Here is a 22,625-nt window from a genome sequence, read left to right as displayed (position 1 = left end):
CTCCATCCTGCCTGTACTTTCCTCAAGTCGCTTGAGTTCAAGGAGACCTAAGTCTACATTTTATCTTGCATTTCAAAGTAGTGACACACACTGAAACTGTAGACAAAGCTGAGGCTAAGCTTTGAGGCGTTTCAGCTTGCAGGCTTTGAAAGCAAAGCATTCCTCACTGCAGATCCGAGGTGCTTCCGCTGCCTCGGGAACACTTTCAGGGACACTGGAGCTGTCCTAAAAGTAAGAACTTCTCTTTCTTTGAAGAGTGTTGCAACTCAGTCTTTTGACTTTAAATGAAATGTTGTGCTTGAAATACCCAAGGCCTCTTTTGAAAGCTACTGAACCATGTTTGACCTTTCTTTTTAACACTGTCCACCTTCAGATGAGGGCCAAGGGACCGGCTTGTCCCACTCCAGGTGTCAGGAAAGCTGCAACAAATAACTCAAGGGCAGCAGAAGGGATCTAAGCAGCCTCTACAAAGCAGAGGAAATGTTTTTCCATCAGACAAAATACATCTGAGCCCATACATCTGAGTCCTGGCGCCGATCTGCAGCTGATTATTTTGGGGGGAAAAAAAAACTATATTAATCTTTGGTAACAAAAGGCTTTAAAAATCTCATCCTCCAGCTTGCTTCAATGGCAGCACATGAGCTAATGAGCCTCAAGAATGCTGCTGAGGGGCTAGAACTGCATGTAAAGAGAAATTATGTGGTGAGTACTGAAGAAGGGGATATAAATTATGCAGGGGAAGATTCACTGTTACTTCCAGTCACTTGCATCCTTGTGAAGAAGAGCTCTTTACACAAAGGATTTCTGGCCTTGGCTGGAAATTGTATAGATTGAATTGGTCTGCAGTGGTATCAGATGTAAACCTCAGGCTGAGCACCTTGGGCAGGAGCAGCCTACCTTCCCACAGGTGCAGCACTCCAGAAAACCTTTCCCCACTGGCCAGGGCAGGTACCCAGCAGCTGCCAGGCTGAGCTCTGGGCCAGCTCCTGGCCTTAGCTCCACATTTCTCAGCAAGCTGGAAGCAAGTGCAGCCGACACAGTTCAGGGCCAGGAAATCCCAAAGGAACCATCACAGGAACTGCAATGCCAAAATGAGGTTCCTCTACAATTCACACAGTCAGGAGCTAAGCACATGAATATTTGCTCAAACATCTTTTTTTTTTCTTTTTTTTTTTTCAATAAAGTAGTGACATCAATAGGTTTTGCAGCAGTCTCCTGCTCTCTCTGCTGAAGATGTGTTATTTAGGTACCCTTAGCTCAACCAAAAATTGTCTCTTTGTTAGGCAGTTAGAGCTAAAACTTCTCCCTGTCTTTAATAATTGCTGAACACTCTCCAGGAGCCTCATGGTGTTAAAATTATTATTGGGCATCGAGTTTCAGCTCATTATACTTGCTCTCAAATTCTATTTTTTTTTTTTTTTTTTTGCAAGTGGATGGAAAGTTCGACTGGAATGAAAAATCACACCCAGCTTAATAAAAACAATTCCAAGCTTCCAATTTTATGCTGTGATAATGGGTCTGCAATGGGTACACAGGAAAGAGATTTTCCAGTTCAGTCTGTACTTAGAAGCAAGCAATTGATGAGCAGGGTCCCAGGGTGCTCTCGTGCTATGGAATATAAGTCTGGGCACCATAAGAAGATTGTTCAAAGCTTAGAATCCCAGAGAACATGTTTTTTTATGTTAATGTTATGATACATAGCTGGTGCAGGGCTTTTGAACTGCAATTAATTACTGCAGAGGGAATAGCCAGGCTTTAGCAGCTGGGAACATTTCCAGGACTCCACCATTAAGCCCAGTTTATGAACAGAACTAGGTCAGACAAACCTGGTCAAACCATAAGCAAAATGGGATGGTGGAAATGTGCCAGGAGCCCTTCCTTGTCTCTAGACAAAGAGCCCATGGGGTTTTATTACACTTTTATGAGGAAGCTGCAGCTACAGGAAGGGGGCATACAAGGTGATGCACACAAGGCATGAGTAGGAGAGCCTTTCCAGGGAATTCTTGCCAGGATCTGCAGTGCAGCCCTGTGTGTGCCACACTCCCTGAATTGTGTGAGTGTGAGTTGCTCCCTGAGCTGTGTGAGTGTGAGTTGTTATCAGCGAGCTGTTAAGCAGCTCAAAGAACTGACACAGTCACAGCAAATCCCCCCAGTTTCTATGGTGACCGTGTCCTAGATGCCAGCCCTTTGGAGACCCCCTTGTGACACCACAGTGCTCAGGAATACTGTCCACTGGGGTGAGGGGCTGCCTGGGCTGCAAGCCATCCCTGGGGGAAACTCTTTACATGGGAAAGCTGAAAGGCTGGGCTTCCTACACCAGCCTAATCTCATTGATTTTGAACTTAAAAGTTCCAAGGAAAGGCAAACTCAGGTGATGCTGATGTCAAATACAGACCCAAATAAACACATTGAGTAGGAAACTCAGACCTGTGTGTAACAAGCAGCAGGGAGTGACTGTACTCCAAGTGCTGCTGCAGGGAGCCCGTAACCATTCTGACAGGCACTGAAGTCAACAATTCTACACAGCCACAGAATGGGGTGTTGGTGACAGCACTCTTCTTCTTGGACAGGCTGCCTGTTGCACAGCTGTAGCAGAGTGCCTGTTACTCTTTTCTCCATGGCCAGCAGGACCAGGGTGGTGCCCATCCCTTGGGCTGGCACTGCTGAGGCCCCTCCACGGCTGGGGCCAGTTCTGGGCACCCACAGCCAGAGGGACCCTGAGGGGCTGGAGAGTGTGCAGGGCAGGGAATGGAGCCCCAGGAGGGGCTGAGGGAGCTGGGCAGGGGCTCAGCCTGGAGCAAAGGAGGCTCAGGGGGGACCTTGTGGCTCTGCACAGCTCCTGCCAGGAGGGGACAGCCGGAGGGGAGGTCGGGCTGTGCTCCAGGGAACAGGGACAGGAGGAGAGGGAACAGCCTCAGGCTGGGCCAGGGCAGGCTCAGGGTGGACATCAGCAGGAATTTCTGCAGGGAAAGGGTGCTCAGGGATTGAAGGGGCTGCCCAGGGCAGTCAGGAGTCCCCACCACTGGAGGTGTTCAAGGAATGCCTGGATGTGGCACTCAGTGCCCTGGGCTTGTGACAGTCAAAGGTTGGACTTGATGATCTTGGAGGTCTTTTCCCACTGAAATGATTCTGGGATTCAAAGAAGCTACAGTCTACTGCTGGCTGGTTTTGTGATGTCTGCACTCACATGCACAAGTCTCAAAGGCAAAAAGAACTGGATTTCTCACCCAAAATGTAGGGAAGTACCATGACCAGCCCTGACTACTACCATTCTCAGCTTTGTTTTCATGCTCTTTTGCATCTCTTCACTGATCAGTAACAGCTCACACTCCTCTTAACACCTAAAAAAATGCTTTATTTTCTTACCAGATGAATGATTTCAAGTTGCTATTTAAACTGTGCAATCTGTCACCAAAAATCTGCATTTCAGGGAGTGCTGTGTTAGCCAGTTGGCCAATGTCATGCTCTTAAAATAAGTCACATGGGACCTTCACCAGCAAGGGTTTTGCCAACCTACTTGTTTTGACTTTACTGTATCAATTTCTTGTCCTGTTTCTTCATTCCTTACCACTGGATGTCACAGCATTATGCATAGAACATGTTATTAACCATTAGGGCAATTGTTCTAAAAGATGAGCTTGAACTAATCTAGAGTGACTTCTCCCATGGTTTTCCTGCATTAAATCAATAGCCTGTGTCTGAAAGTTCCAAGGTAACAATTGAGCCCACAATATTCCATAACTTTTCAAGCCCTGTCAGCATGCCACAGCTGAAGTGAGACCTGAGCTTAACATGGAATTATGTGGCGAATCAAATATTGATTCTCTGTCAAGGAAGTGACAACAGCAACAAGCTTAGAGACACTTTCAGTGTAATCATATTTAGCCATGATAAGAGCTCAATAAAGTGCTGAGTATCTTGGAGCTGGCATATGAAGCTGTCACTGGATTTGCTCTGCTATAAAATTCAGGATGTTAGCTGAGCTCTGACTCAGGGGTACCAATTGAACCATTTTTTTTTATTGTATGTGAGTTGAGTCTTTGCTGCAATGAAGCTGTCTAAGCTTTGGGTAGCTCAGGTAGAACTTAAGACCTAAAATCTGCCTTGTGTGAAGCAGCCATTTGTTTTCACTGAAAACACCTTAAAGCTGGAGCACAGACCATCACCAGCCTGATCAAAGCCACAGCACAACTCCAGATCTGAGCAATGACTTTGGTTTAATGAAGATAGTAGTTGTGCAAATCTGCAAATGCTGTAAATGGTTTTACAGTGAAACTTCGATCAACAAGGAGCCAAAACTCGGGCAGTTTAAAAGATGGTTCATTTTGACATTTCAGAAAGCTTCAGGTTAGTGGAAATCCAAGTCCCTGGGGCTAGAATTGAGAAGTGACTCTCAGATTCCTTTCCCCATATGGTGAACACACAGAGTTATTGCTAGTTCCCTGTTCTGCAGCTCCGTGCTGGTATGTGGCTCACTTCTGATTAGAAGACCCCTTAAGCAGGATAATTTGACCTTGCAGCAGGGATTTGATCTGTACTCCCACCACCAGAAATGCAGTTTGCTTTTGCCATGCCACCTTTTTTCAGGCAGGTTGGGTAGAGAACAGCATTTTCCCAGGTCTGACAGGAGCACTGGGGAATGAGCTACAGCTCCGACAGCCGCTTGTTGTTGCTGCTCCATAATTAGTATTGTTTGAACTAGTTGGCATTTCTCCTGGAACAGATTTCACACTCCCTGAATGAGGTTAATTCATTAGTTACATTTGTTTCAAAGCCTCTTGAGCAATCTAATCACTCTGTAATAGTAACTGACTGACCCAAATATTTACCCAGTAAAATAACAGAATTTCATCCCAATTTGTTAGGAGAGGAAGCTTAACCTATTTAAATTTTTATATTCACTGAAAAGTATGGTGAAGATCATTCAGGAAAAAACTTGATGTTTCCATATCTGTTTTTCATATGGGTTTGACTTCAATCTCTATAGCAATATCAGCAGCAGTAGGCACAAAGATGCATCTCTAACACTCTGTCTCCTGTGTTTTTCCAGACACTCCCTGCCTATTAAACAAAACCCTGCTCACACCAACAGCAATCCCAGGAACAGCCAGGCTTTAAGATTGTGAGCAGACACAGAAAGAGTCCCAGTCAAGTGAAATGTTGCTTGACAACCATCAGCTAAAATTTCTCTTATAACTTCTCCTGAATGGTACAGGAGTCCTTATGCTCTGTTTTTTCAGTTAATCCCTTTCCTGTTAGGTCTACAATGGAGTCCCAGTGTCAAGCTGTCTGTGATGTTTAATTTATGTTAAATTCAGGCACAGATCAGGATAGGATGCTTGAACACCTTTTAGACATTTTTTTCCCTCCAATCAACATTTCAGCTACCGGATTAGTAACTAAAAGCTAGTGCTGCCTAATTCCCATTTCAGCAGCCAGGAAAGCTCCTCCACATCCCAACAAAGCATTAGGGGAAGGTACAGGCAGGGTTTAAATGAAATTCCACCAGAGTTCTCCATTTCCAAGATCTGTGCTTAAGCATCACCTTAGTGGCTTGTGAACCTTGCCTGCAACTTCTCTGTGGAACTTTTGTGCAGTGGTGTTTCCATTAAGGTGGACATGTCAGGCTCAGTTAGAAAGCAAAATGTCATTGTCCCTGTGCCTTGAGTCCAAGTGCATCAATTGTGACTCCCCAAAATTCTTTCCTCCGCTCTCTGTAGGGTTTGGTGGACAGACTGGGAACAGCAGGAAGTGATAAGCCCTGTCATGTGATGGGAGGTAGAAGTGCTTGAGCCAGTGATTCAGTGCTGCTTTCCAGTTCCTGGTACCTCCAGGAATAAGGCGCCAAGAGCAGAAGGAAACCATCCAGGCTGGCTTTCTGTAGGCAGGGCAGTGAGTGGATCTGCCAGATGGGGAGGAGGAGGAGGAAGCCAGCACAGATGGAACTTTGTTCCAGCTCAGAACCAGCTGCGTGGGAGAGCAGTGGGAAGCTTCACCCCTGGCAAGCTTTCACCCTCAGAAAGGAAAACCAGTGCCAGAAGGGTAACCCACACTGGGACCACTCTGTCTGCTTCACTTACAGCCCCTCCATACTTGTGAAACTGCCTGAGCTTCATCACCTCCCCAGATGAACACGCTCATCTTGCCTTTGACAAAACCAGACCCCAAAATGCTGTGAAGTGCCCACGCTAGCCCTGCTCCCAGACCAAAGAAAAACAAACCTGGATTCCTTACTGCTCTCAGCAGACCTGCCCAAGTCATTCCCTGCCAGCTCACATTAAAGGCTGGTGGAACACTTTGGAAGCCAGACCCTCCAGAGCAGAGTTTGAGAGCAAAGACAGGGATCCAGCATCTCCCTGTGCACCGCTAGCAGCATTTCAGGCCAATCTCAGCTGCAAGCAAAAGCAAAATACTTATTGTTGAGGCCTCCCTCCTCAAGAAATCTATGTAAGCTGCAAGAGTAGCTTATATTTTGCTGTGATTTTACAAAGCTTACACAAAAGCTATTATGTAGTAAAAAAAAATCAGGGTAGCAAAGGCTTCACGGGAGGACTACAGATGAAAATATTACAAAAAGGCTTTCTATTAACACAGGGTTTTAATGCTTCAGTTATTTGTGTGCAGTAGCTGCATTCATTTACAGCTGAGACTACTCTGGGAGTTGTTTTCCATGAATTTTAGTGCTGGAAGAACACAAAGCATATGGCAGCAGTGGAAACAATCAGCCCCACATACAGCAGAGGCTGTTGCCTGACTCTTGGCTCTGCTGCTTGTTTTGGCATTTTCTGAGACACAATGTGAGGTAGTGCCTCTGCTCCAGATCAGGCTAGAGGGAGGAAAAGGAGAGAATTACAGCTTTCATCCAGATTTCTACATACATTCAGCTTGTTCAAACAGTTTAAGGTAAATGAAAGCAAAAATCCTCTTGTTTCACAAGTTTTCATCAGCATCATTAATGCCCTGAGTGGCACTCACTAGTGGAAAGGGGACTGTATTCTTCCTGCCTTTAAAATGTATTTCTTTATCCACTCAAGAATTTCCTCCTAGGATTAGAAAATAAAAATGAGAAAGGTGATAAAAATGATACCAATTTCTGCTGAGAAGGAGGAGGGAAGAAGACATTTGTGGTGGTATGCCCCTGAACTGTTCAAATGAGCAGAAGACAACTCTTGCAGCAGACATCAACCACTGCTGAGGAAGCTCCAGTCCCGGCAGCACCCAAAAACTCAATCTCATATCACAGCTTGATTTGTCACCTCTATAGTTCTTTCTTTTTTGGTGTAAACCATCACATCAAGAGCGGTTTGGGTTGGAAGGGACTTAAAGCTCATGTCATTCCACCCCCAGGCCAGAGCTCTATACCCAAATAAAGATATTTTTGGGGGGAAGTTATCGAAATGACTCTCTTCCTTCCTGTGGTATATGTCAGTAGAAGGGATGGATACAGTTTTCCTGAAGCTATCCTATACCAAGTCATCCTTATGCTGTTTCCTAAGGAAAGTTTGCTCCATGTTTCACAGCTTTGGAGCTTAAATCTATAGAATATCGATCCCAAAAATGGATTAATCGAGGTCAGTGGCTGACAGTGCACAGCTGGCTTGCAGCTGATATTGCAAATAACCCTGTTTGTGTAATGCCAACAGTGCTTCATTACTCCACAAGTATTTCTGACAAGTCATAGAATTATAGGGCAGTTTTAGCTGGAAGGAACCTTAAGGATCATCCCATTCCCACACCTTCCACGATCCCAGGGAGCTCCAACCCCCAATGTCCAACCTGGCCTGGAGCCCTTCCAGGGCTGGGGCTGCCATTCCAGGCGTGAATGGCGGACTTTGGGCGCAAACCTCCTACTTTCATCACTTTCAGGGTTCCGGCGGCCGCGGGGCCGGACTCACATTGAGGGGCTCCATCCTTCCCTGCGGGGTGAGAGCAGCCGGGTGTTCCTGGGGGCGGGACCCGAGTCCCCCGAACAGGGCGGGACCGGGCCGGCTCCGGTGTCCCTAAGGGGACGCGGAGCGGCGCGACCCCAACCTTCCCTCAGCCCCTCACTCCGGGACTACATTTCCCAGCGTGCCCGAGGGTGGAGCAGTGCGGGGCCTGCGCAGTGACGTCACCGGGAGGGGCGTGGCCTGCGCCAGCGTGAAGCGGGGCAAGCGGGGAAGGACGCGGGGCGAGCGCGCGGGAGGGCGCGAGGCCGCGGCGGGGCCCCGACCATTGGCTACCGCGGGGGCGCGCGCCTGCGGGAGGGGGCCCAGCCATTGGCTGGGGGGGGGGGCGCGCACGCCGGGGGCGGCGGCGGCAGGACTGGGACCGGGAGCCGTGAGAGGCTGAGGCGGCGGCTGGACCGCGACCGGGGGAGCAGGACCGCGACCGGGAGCGGGTCCTTCCTCCCTCCCTCCATGGGGCCGGGGGCGGCCCTGCCCCGCCCCGCCGCCGCCGTCGTGAAGTGACAGCGCGCTGCGAGGCCAAGGCGCTGCTGCCGGCCCGGCACGGGGCGGGGGGTGTCCGGTGAGTGAGGCGGCGGCGGCGGCCTGGGCTCGCCCCCGCCGCCGCCCGGGGGTCTCAGCGTGAAGGGGCCGGAGCGGAGCGGCCGCGCCATGAACTACCAGCAGCAGCTGGCGAACTCGGCAGCCATCCGGGCCGAGATCCAGCGCTTCGAGTCGGTGCACCCCAACATCTACTCCATCTACGAGCTGCTGGAGCGGGTGGAGGAGCCCGTGCTGCAGAACCAGATCCGCGAGCATGTCATCGCCATCGAAGGTGAGACGGTGGCCCCGGCACCGCGGGGAGAGGGAGCGAGCGGCGGAGGGTGCCCCAAAACCTCCCCCAGCCCGTGACCCTGCAGCCCCCAAAACCTCTTCCAGCCCATGGCCCGGTGCTCCCCCCAAAGCCTCCCCAGCCCATGGCCCGGTGCTCCCCCCAAAGCCTCCCTGGCCCATGGCCCTGCGCCCCGAAAACCTCCCCCAGCCGACTGCTCTGCTCCCCCGCACCAAGCGTCTGCCAGTCCTGTTCTCCCTCTCAAACCTCCCCCAGCGCATGGCTCAGTTTATCCACTGCCCCCCACCTTCCCCAAGACCATGGCTCTGTTTATCCATCCTCCCCCAGCCCATGGCTCTGTTTCTTAGTCCTCCCTCCTGGTCCCCTTCTTCCCCCACATTGCCACCTTGTAAATAGCCCTGTGCCCGCCGCCCCGCCTCCTCCATGGCCCTACTCCCCCTCATCTCCCAAGCCCGTGGTCCTGCTCTCCACTTCCTTCCATCTCCCTCGCCCCTTGCACTGCACCCCCCGTGCCCCCCAGCCCATGCCCGCAGGTCCTGGGGAGCAGCCGCCTCCCCGCTCCGGGCTGCCTGCCCTTCCTCCACCCCTCGTGGCTGGCGTTTTCAGGGAGCCGGAGATGTTCCCCCTTGGTCCCCATAATTTCCTCGGCGCTGCATGCCCCGGGTGGCCCCTCTGTTGGGATTTGTGGGGTTTAGAAGTTGTTGTGTTACTCGTCCGCTGCCGCTGTGCGGGAGAGCAGCGGGCTCCTTCGGGCTGGGGTTCGGTGGGAAGGGTGATGCTCGCTTTGCCTGCAGAAGGGCTCGGGAAAAGGAAATTTTCTCCGGCGCTCCCTGCAGCATGTGATGGAGACGGTGTGGGGCTGTGGTTTGATGGTGTGAAGTGGGTAAACAAGACGTGCAGCTGGGTTACAGAGCGGTGTCGGTCTGTGCAGTAGTGTAAAAACAGGTCGAGAGGCAAGATGGAGATAAGAGCCCTCTAAGCTTAGATTTATGTGCATCTATCCCCGCAGGAGCACTACAGAGGCTTGAACTGCTTAGGATGCACAAAATAAGGAAAGAAATCACCAGCGTAAGGAAGTCTGCAGATATTTTTTTCTTAACTGTCGGTGGAGTTAAAAAGAGCAATCGGTATTGGCTAGGAATATGTATTTTGTGGAGAAATTTATGACTTATTTTGCATGATAACTTGCTGAGCTTCACATCGTGTGCTTTTCCAACTGGAGTATCCTGTCGCTGTTTTGGAAGGGATTCAAGGTAGCAGAGTTTGATGTACAGCAGCTGAGATAGAGCTGCCTAAAACCGTCTTGTGTTGATGGCCTAGCTGGTCTTTAAATGATATGTAATCAAAAAGTCCCGATGGAAAAGCTGCTATTGAGGTTGTTGCCTGAAAGATTTATTTGTGTGCCTCTTGAGCAGTAGAGCTTGAATAGACAGACATCCTGGTTCTTGCAGTGAACATTTTGGGTTTAGTGTGTGGTGTGGCACGGCAGGGAGGCTGGCAGTGCCTGTCACTTATTACAGAGCAGTCTCCAACTCAGATCTACATCTGACCAAGTGTGTGCTAGAGATTTGTGCATATTCTCTGTTTTATTATTCACTACTGAGATTATGGTGTGGGGCTGTCCTCTCCTGAGGGTGCTTTGCCTTTTCTTTCCTCTCCTGAGGAGTTTAAAACTTATTAATACATCTGGTAGGAAAACTAGCACAAGCACTGTCCCCTTCTCGTGCTGCTTGTGTTTGGATTTCTGTGCGATGGATGATGCCTGAAGCAGAGCGTTTTTTCAAGTGGTAATTCATCCATGTTTCCGTGGTATAAATGTGTTTGTGAATAAGATGCTCGGGCTCCAGTGATGTGCCAAGCTTGTGTGGAAGTGGGAGGAGGATGTGGAGCACTGGATGTAGTTATCTCCTTAGCATGTGACTCGTGATAGTCTTTTCATGTATTAATGATTTCTGTTACTTAACTGTGGCTCAGCTCATTTGTCAATCACAAAGACTTGAAAACCAAAATAGCAGTCTAAAAACATGTTTCAAGAGGAGAGGATGAGTAAAACCTTCACAGATCATTTGCTGTCTAACTTTTATTGGACACTGAGTCATGAGAGCAGTAGCTCTGATAGCTGGGAACGATTTATCTGGAAAATGAGTGTATTGTATGTCTTCTGAGGGCTCTTCAACTAGCTCTGAAATAGTTAAAAATGGAATAGTTACAGAGTTAGAGGTAAAACAACAACTCCTCACCCCTTTGGATTACAACTCCACCAGGCTGTATTTTTTGGTAAACCTCCTTTACCTAACTCTCTCACTGATAGCAGCTTTTAAATCCGTGTGGCAGTGCCATGTGTTGAATGTAGGAAAAGCAGACATTTGGGTTGTGGTGCTTGCCTTCCAATTTTGCTGCAAAGAGTTTAGTGTTTTACTGATAACTCCCCAAATCACAAAATCTTTTAACCTCAGGGTACTTGAGGTTTGCTGACAGGAATTGTGGTGTGGTTGGCATGTGGCTGCTGTGAGAAAATGTGAAGTAACTTCCTGGAAGAGTTCCTTCCACTGCAAGGAGAACTGTACCCCATAAAGAGAAGAGTATAGACTTGTTAGTTCAGGCTGCTTTAAACCTCAACTCCAACCTACATGTGCTCCTTGAACTGCTCATTTAATACTCTCCTGCTCAAGAGAGGTTTGACAGCTCTGGAGAAGAACATGCTTGGAATTTTAAGCAATTTGGGATTTTCAGTGAAGTAGAGTTCCTGTTACTGATCCCTTGAGTTCTCTTTCCTATGTAGAGTGGCACTGTCTTTCCAGCACTTTAGGTTTTATTGGCAATGTCAACCCTCTTCCTTTTTACATTTGGAGTTCATAGGAGTGTCTGGGCATACTTGGTGGACAAAAGACTGTTGAAGTAATCTGAAATTCAAACTCCCCCTTCAGCAGCATTGTTTATATTCAAGTGCAAGAGTGCTATCTTATATGAAGAGAGCAAGTGTTAAACTGGGTCCTGAATTGATTTGTCCTTACTTTTTTGCACAGAGATTTCTTGCCTTGTGTTATTCTGAGTTACATGTGATACTGGTTAAACAGTTCTGGGGGATATTGCTTCATTAGTTTTTCCTCACTGGATAAAGGTGCTGAAATAAAAGTGGGCTGCTTCCAGGTTCTTGCGTGTCTCAGAGTTGCAGAGCCAACAGTTCAAAAGCATTTGTTCTGTGTTTTTGGTAGGATGTTCATGCTAAGTAGCCAATCAGTTTTACAGTAACTTAGACTGTTAGATTAGCTTGATGACAGTGTAATTAATATTATTAGATTGTTACACAGGCTTTACCATAGTAAAATCTGCCTTCCCATGTTGTGTAGTTCACAGCACCACTGCTTGGTCAGCATTAAACATTCCTTATACCAACTATGTTGTTTGCTTAGAAACGGGGAGAAAAAATATGAATTGCCTTCAGTGGTCTTTGGGGTACTGAAAATATCCTGAGGTTCCACGGTGTGGTGATCTGCAAGGGTAGGTAACAGCTGAATCTGTCAGTTCCAGTTTCTCACCATCCAGACTCAGACTAGCACTTTATTTTTATAAACTTTAGCAAGATGGAAAACCAAGGAAAGATGGTGAAAAACCTAATTTTTAATGTTTCATGAAAGGACTTTAAAACACTTTAGCCAAGATGATGTGCATATTATTAATAGTCTGTAAAAATACTAATATACCTAGTACTGACATGCTGATGCAGCAGGTGTTGAGCATCTCAAATAGTTTTTATTTATTTATTTATTTATTTAAGGGGAAATTATTGCTTGAATTGGTAAGAATGCCATACCAGACATCACGTGGTTAGGAATTGCTATGTTCCAGAGCATTTTGTGATCTTTATTCTAGTTTTTCTGTTAAAAGTAAATTTTAAAAAGATATGTTGTAAATGCTAGTTTTAATTTTGAAATTATGATTATTAAGTGATTATGAAGAAATAATCTGTCTTAAGGGAAATGAGATTGTACATTTGGAAATAACTTGCTCAAGGCACTGCAAAAATAACACTGGCAAATGTGTGGGTGGGACAGAATGGGAGAAGGTACAAACCTGGCTTTATTCTTTTCTTTCAGGTCACTTTTAAAAGTACTGTTTCCTGAAAATAAAGTAATTCAGGGTGGAGCTAAAACTCTTGAAGTACCTGAGCCTTAGATTGTTGTAGCTCTCCAACTTTGCAACCCCTTGGATGCTGGCATTTAGTATGTTGAGAACAATGTTACAGCAGAAGTTATACTCAGTGTTGGAGTTGAGGCAGCAGTTGTGTCTTAACACTTCTGCTGCTATTGAAGGCTGAGACAGATTACTTGAAAAATGCATGTGCTGCAAAAGCATTGTTTTCTCCAGGGAAATACAAGACTGCAACTGTTCCAGGCCAGCTTAGACAGGACTTGGAGCAACCTGGGCTAGTGGAAGGCGTCCCTGCCTGCTGGCAGGGGGTGGAATGGGATGGGCTTTAAGGTCCCTTCCAGCCCAAAGCGTTCTGGGATTCTCTGGGTACTTGTTACATTGTTTGAGTACATCAAAGGAATGGTGGCATAGTTCAGCTATTTAGGCTTCACTGACCAAAGCTGAAGAAACCTCCAGATATCACATAAAACAATTGCATCTAGAAACCATAATAGCAGTTGTCCTCTTTGAGCTTTTGTTATGTTTGCATCTTGGAACTGTGACTCAAACTGTGGAGAATCAGACTGATCTGTCAAATTGCAAACAGCCATCTTGTTTCAGATTGCTGGCTGAGCACAACAGAGCATGGGAATGTGCTGTTTTTGTTGGTTTGCTGGGGGATTAAATCCAGGTGATTCAGGTGTGGGGAATCTGCCCACAGAGCTGGTGAGTAAGTGTATCCAGGTAGATTCTGAGCTTGCACAAACACAGTAAGCATCAACTTGGGTGAGGATTGTTTCCTGTCACAGCCAGGGCAACTTGTTGGGGATGAGTCTCTTAATGCCCTCTTCTGCTGATTGTGCACTTGCAACTCCATGCCCTGAGCTGTTAACCTGGCTCAAAGGTAACATTCAGAGGGTGCTTAGCACTGAGGGTGCTGAGGCTGTGGCACAGGGTGCCCAGAGAAGCTGTGGCTGCTCCATCCCTGCAAGCATTCAAAGCCAGGCTGGACATGGCTTGGAGCAGCCTGGGCTAGTGGGATGGTCCCTGCCCATGGCGGGGGTGGAATTGGATGATGTTGAAGGTCCCTTCCAAACCATTCTGTGATCTGCTTTTGTTGTCTGTAGACCTCCAGTGTGAAGAAGTTGGTGAGATGCAGCACATGTTTTGCTGTTTGTGTGGCTCATGTGCAAATGGAAAGATATTTCTTTTTAATGCCAAAGATGTCAGACTCCAGCATGTGGGTAAACAAGATTCAAATGTGTGATATTAACTGTACTTGTAAACTAAAAACTAGGTTTGATAGTTGTGTCTGAAGTTCCTGGAATGTCTTATTCTGGCTTTAAATTATATGCTTCGCTGCTGTTCTCTGCAAAAGCTGCATGATTAAATATCAGATCCTTTTGAGCAAGCGCAGAAGATCAAGAGGAAAGCCTTAAACCATTAACTTGTGAGGATAACTTCTTTCCCCGGGGCACAAAAGGAGACCTGCTGTGGATCAGCTGATGTTGATGGAGCAAATGTGTGGTGAGGCTTTAGAGTTTTCAGGGAGTGTGCCGGCCTTCTCCCACCATTTGCTCTGGGGGATTAGTTGAAAGCAGCAGGCAGTAATGCTGATACAAGGGTTCGTGCTGCTGTGTATACATACCACTGTTTTTATTTCTATTTAAATTGGCAAATGAGTCCTGCTCCCTAAGAGGAGCGCTCGGCAGTGCAGATAGGACATTGGATTTGCTTTGTTCAGCTCGGGCACTTGGGAAAAGGAAACACTTTGGAAGCTGGGTTGCTGTGTTTGTGTTCTGCATTGTACTGAGTACTAACAAATGGCAGTTGTGGTTTCCGGGAGGTGACATCGGTGCTCAAGCTAAGTGTCTTCACAGGACATATCTTCCAATTAGGAGAAGTGATTCTTTTCCAGCACTTGAAGCAGCCACAAGCTTAGCCTTAACTGTGCCACCTGAAGGAATAGGTGATCATGCTGTGAAACCTCGTATTCCCACCTCAGTTATGTCATTAATTGCTAATATTTAAGAGATGCACTTATGACTGTAAGGCTGCAGTGTGTTTGTAAGTGAAATTAAAAAATCCCACATTCTTTTTGGCTAATGAGAGAGGCTTGGAGTAGTGCCAGGCAGTTGAACAACTCCCCAGACTTCAGGAATACTCTGTTCTCTACTGTGTCACCACTGGGGTTGGTTTTGTCCTTACCAATGAGCAAGGTGAATGGTAGTGTTGATATTTTTATCCAATCTTTGAAGAAAAGGTATGTAAGCTCCAGAAAAATCTCAGAACTCAGTTGCATCTCAACTGTGTGACCTTTTGCTGACAGTGCATTTCAAACATCCCTTTCTGCAATTGTTAGTTTTTATGTGAGGGGTTTTCTGTGTGACCTTCGTACACACGGCTTTATAGCAGTGGAACAAATCCAAAATGATTGCTTAGTAATCTACAGTGGATAAAGTTTTCTGTTCTGAGACAGCAAGTGGTATATTCAATAGTTTTGATAATCCTGATGTCTGTGGGAGTAAGAGATTTGTCTTCTGTTATATTAGTTTTTGTCCTTGACTGCCTTCAAGCACTGTTTGTACTTTGAGTCACCTGTACTGAGGGAGAGCTGTGGCTCAGCTTCTCTTTTGTGTTCCTGCCTGTCCTCACACCATGAAACAGAGCCAAGACAGTGCCAGATGCAGACAAGTTGGGATGCTGCTGATTTTTGATGTTTGACTTTTGTGATTTCTGTACCAATGGAGACTGAGAAAGAGGGTGATTTTAACCTAGTGTCTGTAAGGAAAGACTTTTCAACTACTTTCTAGTAGGTTTTGAAGTTGTTTGCAGTTAATTTGTGCTTCTCTTGTAATTGTGCTAAGGTTATAAATGCAGCATAAATCTTCTGATCCATGTTAGAAATAAGGTAATGTCTCACTTATTTGTATTTTGGCTACCAGGAATCTAGGATTTTTTAAAAAGTTTGTTTTAAATTTTAGTCCCAAGGTGGAAATGGTGAGGATGTCAGGTTTCCTTGGGGGTGGTGAGTCCATTGTGGGCAGCTGGCAATTCCAAAGCCCTCTGGAAGTATTTAATTATTTTTTTTCTTAAGTGGGTAGAAGCAGATGTGTTACTTAATCAGTATGTGCACATTCAGCCTCATTAATGCAATTTCAGGATCCTGACTAATCTATTTGGAGCCTGCATAGTGGTACAGATGACAGGGTGTTAAGATAGTGGTGCATTTCTACACCAGAGAATGACTTGTTCTTTCACTTTTCTTTCTTTCTGCTTAAATAAGCTTCAGTTAACCACTTCAGGAAGCCAGAGCTAAAACCACAGGGTTGATCTGTGTGAAAGATGTAATTTCAGTGTTTCCTTTGTAGCTTTACTAGTTTACATAGTTGGATAATGAATGTAAACGCAATGATGAGACAGTTATTTTGTTTGGTAATTTTCCCTTTTATCCCAAAGAAAGATATAGGCAAGCAAAGGGACTCTGGGGAGCACTGGAATTGAATCTATAGCTTTGGGTGTATTGCTTTGTGGTTGTCTGTGAGAAGCTTAAATTTTTCAATTTTTTTTCATTGTTTTAAAGGGATTGAGGAACTGTTTATAGCTTAGACCAAATCAGTGCTCAACACGACTTAACTCAAAACCTCGACTTGGTAGTGCTTACATTTTCTATTAAACTAAAACCACAGCTGTTGTTCCTTTTAGTAAATGTCTTATTAATTCTACCACTGTCTCCATAATTTACAACTGTCTTCTGCAGTACCATAACCAGAGGCAGGAATGACACAGCCAGTCAGGCAGTCTCTGTTGCAGTGTTTTGTGGCATCAGGACTGGGTTATACAGATACAGTAGGTTCGAATGTGAGAGATCCTGATCCTTATCTTTGTTTGGGCTTCTCATGCTCAGGACAGCAGCCAGGACGCCTGTCTTTTTGGTATCACAGCAACTGTGCTCTCCAGAGGAAATATGCTAAAAGCATGGCACTGGAATGCCCAGACAGCAATCATTTAAATGGATCCTATTTAACCTGCCAAGTGCTGGTGTGTCTGAGTTAACCCCTTGTGTGCCAGGAGCTGTTTGCATCACTTGGGCAACATCCCAACTCAGGTGCCTGGCATGTGAATTTGGAGATGGCCAGTGTGTGGACAAATGAGGAATTTTGTGCTGGTTGGAATAATTTGGACTTGAAAGTTTAGTGTTGAAGAGGTGTTACTTCTCCTATTTTTCTTTTTCATTCCCCTAAATTCTCCTCCAGTATCTGTGGAACCCTTGTTAAAGCATCTCTAACAGCACGAAGCTGCACTGGGGATGTTTAGGTTGGATTTTAGGAAAAGGTTCTTTCCCCGGAGGGTTCTGAGCACTGCCCAGGCTCTCCAGGGAATGGGCACAGCCCCGGGGCTGCCAGAGCTCCAGGAGGGTTTGGACAATGCTGCCAGGGATGCCCAGGGTGGGATTGCTGGGGGGTCTGTGCAGGGTGGGAGTTGGATCCATAGTCCTTGTGGATCAGGATTATTCCAGCTCAGGAGATTCTGTGGTTCTGGAGGGTGACAGTATTTGGACAGCTGCTGTTTTTCATCCAGCAGTGAATTTCCTCAAAGATACACCAGCCAAACTCAGGGAAATGCTCCATAACTAGGGAGGTGAGGAAGGAGATGGAAATGTCTAAGGCTGTGAATGGATTGATAAACATGAAATTGAAATACATGTCCAGGTCCAGGAAACAATCTGAAGTAGGCTTGCCTAGAAATTTAGGGAGGGTAGTTTTAGAGCTATGTAAATGCATTGTAGAAAGGATCTAGGAGTGTTCTCAAAGCATAAAAATGATTGTGGCTCTGCAGTTTAAATCTGCTGCTTTGAACTAGGTTAGCAGGTGCAAATTGATGGAATGGTCCTTTTCCCACCTGCATTCTATACTGTTACAGTCAGAATTATTCATTCAGTGAAATTCCTTGAGGTGGCTTGAACATTTATAGTAATTTTCATGTCTCCAAGGCAAAAATCAGGTCATCCCTTAGCCCTCCTGTGGCAGCTGTAGCACACGAATGCAGCCAAGAAATCCATAAAGCCAATTTATGGCAGGAACCAATGGCATTTCTTCTCATAAACTTGGCCTGAGAAATTACCTATACTGCTTTCAAAGAGTTCATCTGACTGCAGGGTGAAAAGGATCTCTTGGCAACTTATTTCATCCATTTAGTAATGCTGGAATAGTGAGAAGGAGTAATTGAGCTGCCACTGGATTCTTAGGTTATAATATTGGTGTCTTTTCTTTTGTAAATTTTATGCAATGGTCTGAGTTAGGCTTCAGTGACTGAGTTGTTCCTGATGTGGAAAGAGAAAACATTAATTAATATTAGGTCATAGTAAACTGTTACAGCCATGGTACAGCTCATGGAGAGGCCTGGTAGGTGTTTATATTTAGCTAAGCTGGTGCGACATGACAAATTTGGCCTGTTAAGAAATAATCAAAAGTCAGAGATAGGCACTTACTATCACTGAAGTGACGTACAGCTTAATATCTGCTGCTGTGGGAGGCAGGTTATGGAGCAGGTATGGAGAGAGAGAAAGATGGGCTGTAAATCTCTGATTTGGATCACTGTTGAGCACTAAAACTAGAATGATAGCTTGGAAAGTCTTAAGAGATGTGAGTATTTGATTGTGAGGATTCTGATAATAAAAATCACTTTGTCATGAATTGCACTATCTCTGTTTCTGGCCAGAAGGTGTTATTGGTTGTGCTGCCAAGGGTACAACTGTCAACTATCAAATCTAATAAATAATGACAGTGAAGGAAAATAAAGTACCATTGCTGTCATGAACATAAAATCAATGATGTAGCAGAGTTTAAAGTGCTTTTGTAGTAAAGCTTTGTTCATTTTTCCAATACATGCTAAAGAATTAATAGGATTATTTTCTTTCCACTGTGAATAAAGCTGAGTAATAGTTTTCCTTCCTAAAATGAGTTTTGGATTGCTGTTCAAGCTTGGGGTTGAACGATCTCTGGGAGTCCCTGGGCCAGCTTCTGAGCCCCTGCACAGGGTGATGACATAAATGATGGATGATGAGACTGTAAGAATTGACAATTGTGCTGGTATGTTCTGAATACAGCAAAATCTATAGCTGCAGCCTGAGTGCAGGTGGGACCTTGCTGGAATGGTTTATCATTTTTCTATGGCAGTTCTGCTACTGGAACGGCAATCTGTAGTTCCACCCTTGGAGCTGAGTAAATGAAAGCAGGGAGGAGCAGAAACAAGCTGGGGAAAACGATTCCTATACCCTGAGGCAACTCATCCATTTAGTTCCCTTTCATTATTTTTCTCATGCAAAATAAGAGTCTAATTTTAACTCACATTAATTAAGCTTCAAAAATGCCTCACCGCTATGAGGCTGTGGCATTTAAGAGCATCTGGATGTCCAACAGTACATGAGTTTATAGATGGAAGGATCTGGCTATTGACTTATTGAAAATGAACTTTAGGTAGGGTGGGGCACAGCTTGCTGCGGGCAAAAGCTGGGCTGAATACCAGGGTGTGTGACCCTGGAGCTGGAGGGGGAGATGAGTGTCGGGACCTGGGTGCCAGGTGATCAGTACCTACAGCAGACACCTGCCTTGAGAGCTGCCTAATAGCTGATAAAAGTAGGATTTGAGCTGAGCTCAGGAGCCCTAGGTGGCTTCCAGGAAGACATCACTTCTCTGGGAATATTTTGCTTACTGGAACATTTTGCTTCCCGCATAATAGGATTCAGTCAGAGGGTTGCTGCTTTGATTTATGATGCTAATTGGCGTCGTAGATGATGTGAACTGCATGTACTAATTGCTCACTTGCTAATCCTCTCCAAATTATCTGACTGAAAGCTTTTAGGATGGAGCATTACACGTGTTTTAAAACTGGTCTGCAGACGAATGTAAACAATTGGGGGCCCTTGTTTTGCTTTAAATGCCGAATTCAAGTGCTGGTCAATTTTAGTCGCTGTAATGTTAAAGGGGAAATTCAGTGGCTTTCATGTAGTCTCGTTGTTGCTCTTTGTGGGATTTAAACAACAGCTGAAAAAATATTCCAGAACATGCTTCCCCTCCCCTTAAAGCTGGAAAATTGCCATCATCTATATGGTAATAGTTTTTATGTGCTATCTATATGGTGAAGGCAGAGTATGTCTGTCTGTGCAGCTTTATGTAATGGAAAGCACCGTGTGCCTTTTGAGTTGGTGGTGGTGATGTCAGTGCAGCAGAAAATGCAGTGGGAAAACATAAGGAAAATAAAAAGGAGATATTCATGCAGTGTTGGGATAATGAAGGTATTTTGGCTGTGATTCTGGTAGAGGATATGTGCTTTGACTATTTTACTGTGCAAACCAATGAAGTTTAATATAAACCAGAGCGATTTTGTATTTCCAGGTTGATAGGGAAAATCCTGATGTTAGATTATGGAATGCAGTAGTCTAAAGAGATGAGTTTTACCTTTTCTTAACTAAGGCAAGAGCTGTTTCAGGAGGGAGCTGATTCTTCAGATTGAGAATTGTATAGGCTGCTCTCTGTGTGAATGGGGAGGATTGCTTTGCTTCTGTAACATATTGGCTTAAAGTGGGTGTTTGACAAAATGAACATTAATCTATCTCAAACTTAATATTTCAAGGTGATTTAGACACTTTAATCATACCAAATTTTCTAATTTGAGCCTGACTGGCTTGCTCTCACAGCAAGCACTGAAATGAGATTACAGACAGCTGAAAGAAATTAGTCAATTTGGAAGCAAAATGCATTTAAATACAGGTGTTTGGCTGTGATTTGAATATAGCCTGTCAACAGCAAGAGGCAAAATACCTCAGTGACCTAAAAAGTGCAAATATGTCCCTTTAGGGATTACTTGTTGTTAGGTAATGACATGTTATTAAAATTAAAGCTCACATTTATATCCCTTGATTTGCTAAGTAGGCCAATAGCTTTTTAAAATCCTGGTTGATAAATTGGGAAAATGAATTTTGTCAGAATTTTAGGGACGCAGGTAGCTACTGCTGGTGTTTTGGATGATTATTTTTTAAATTAATGTGTAAATAAGGTGGTGTACTCAGGCTGAACCAGCTACCTGCTAGAAGCTTGAATACAAATACCATCATCTTGGAAGAAAGCAGCACTGGAGTGTTTTAGAAGTGGTCTGGTATTCCTGAATTCCACTGAAAGGTGCTGTCAGAGGAACCTGTGTTACCATGCAACGTGGAGACATTTCTCCTCCTTGCCTGACATTCTGCAGCTGGTTTTGTGTAGTTCTCATACTGTTTTTCTACTCAGCAGGTGGAAATATTGCCTGCTAGGTAAGTGGTGATATTTGATAAAAACTGGTGAGTGATGCCACATTAGGGAAATGAAATGAGGATAAATTACGATTACAAATGGGATTAGATCTTTTTCAAACAAGATCATTGAGGCTGTAAGTAAAAAAAAAAATAAATCCAAACCAACAACCTGCTACAAACGGAGATGAACACAGTTGTGTAAATCTGTGTTCTTCTGAGTATGAACTGTGTCTGTTCTTTCAGCATCTGTCTCTTTGTCTCTGTGAACTGATGCCATCAATAAAAAGGCTGTTCCTAGCTAGGTATGTCAGCAGAGACTGGACATTTGTTGTTCTCAGGGTAATATATTCTCTGGATAGGGATTAAGGTACAGGTTTCACTGGGAATAGTGTGTGCAGAACACTACAGAGTGCCAGAAAAACCCTCTCCTACCCTGTGACTCTTTGTTTGGGTTGGTTTTTGTTGTAATCACTCTTTGTCCTTGGGTTGTGTGATGGGTCTCCAGGATCATCTCTGCGTTGAGGAAAATTGTTACCTGTGGGTATAACAGGCACTTCTTACACATTCAGGAGTTAAAAACTAAAATCAAGAACAACTGGGCATGAACTTGAAGATACCTGATTGAAATTTACATAAAGTTCTAGAAAAACAGCAGTGATGGCAGCAGGCTAATACTGATTATGAACTGGCCTCCAGATTTTGTATTGCCAAATTGTTGTTTTATTACCATCCTATACAGACTCAAATAATAAAAAAGCAAAGAATTAGGCAAGACTGATTTTAGTCCAGTTTTTAAAGCAGAATGTAAAACCTGAGTCTTAGGAGACAGTACAGTAAGCATCTTGAAAATGTTGCCTCTGTAGTAGTGACAGTGGCTCATCTGTTGGCTTCCATGGTGGGTTTTGTGTTTTGGATGCTGTGGCCAAGCTACTGCAGGAGCAATTCCTCACTGAGCAGAGGGGAACTCAAAGCCCAGTGTGGTTTCTGCTGGCCCTGGAGCTTGAATCAGTTGCTAAAAATTTACATGGAGATGTGTCTGTCTGCAACCTGAAACACCTGAGTGAAGAGCAATGGACTTGGAAAGCCTGGGAGCTCTGTATGGGGAACTCTGTTAGGTTTGATGTCCTTGGGGATGTGGACAAGTGGAAGCTTTGATGCTGATGGGGGATGTGACCATCATGGGGGGAGAGAGTGTGAGATTAGTTTTCTAGCTGTAATAGCTTGTAAGTAATTCCTATGGAGCTGTAAAAATGGATTTTAATGGTCAAAATAGCTGCATATGCTTGAGTTATGGGATAGTGAGTGGTTTCCTCACTTGCAAGAGCATTTTTTGCTCAGTTTGCCTCCAAGCAGGACAAACAGGCCATTGAAACATAGGTGATGGCTGGAATGCAGCAGCTTCAGTGTACATTGCTTTTACTCT

At 45.1% G+C, this 22,625-nt stretch overlaps 1 protein-coding gene across 3 annotated transcripts in view; it reads left to right on the top strand.

Annotated features, from left to right (window-relative positions):
- The first annotated feature begins 8,299 nt into the window (after window positions 1–8,299).
- AGAP1 (ArfGAP with GTPase domain, ankyrin repeat and PH domain 1) overlaps window positions 8,300–22,625 on the top strand; it is a 323,709-nt gene continuing 309,383 nt past the window's right edge. For 2 of the 3 annotated variants that reach the window (XM_050987588.1, XM_030231113.2), the window contains exon 1: window positions 8,300–8,760. In XM_050987588.1, the coding sequence (XP_050843545.1) occupies window positions 8,598–8,760 (163 nt within the window). In that variant the 5' untranslated portion in view covers window positions 8,300–8,597. The remainder of the gene's footprint in view (window positions 8,761–22,625) is intronic. The other variant, XM_050987587.1, reaches the window with a different exon arrangement.

The sequence above is a fragment of the Serinus canaria genome (genome assembly GCF_022539315.1).
Source record: "Serinus canaria isolate serCan28SL12 chromosome 7 unlocalized genomic scaffold, serCan2020 HiC_scaffold_29, whole genome shotgun sequence".
NCBI lineage: Eukaryota > Metazoa > Chordata > Aves > Passeriformes > Fringillidae > Serinus > Serinus canaria.
This window is presented reverse-complemented; position numbering and strand designations above follow the sequence as displayed.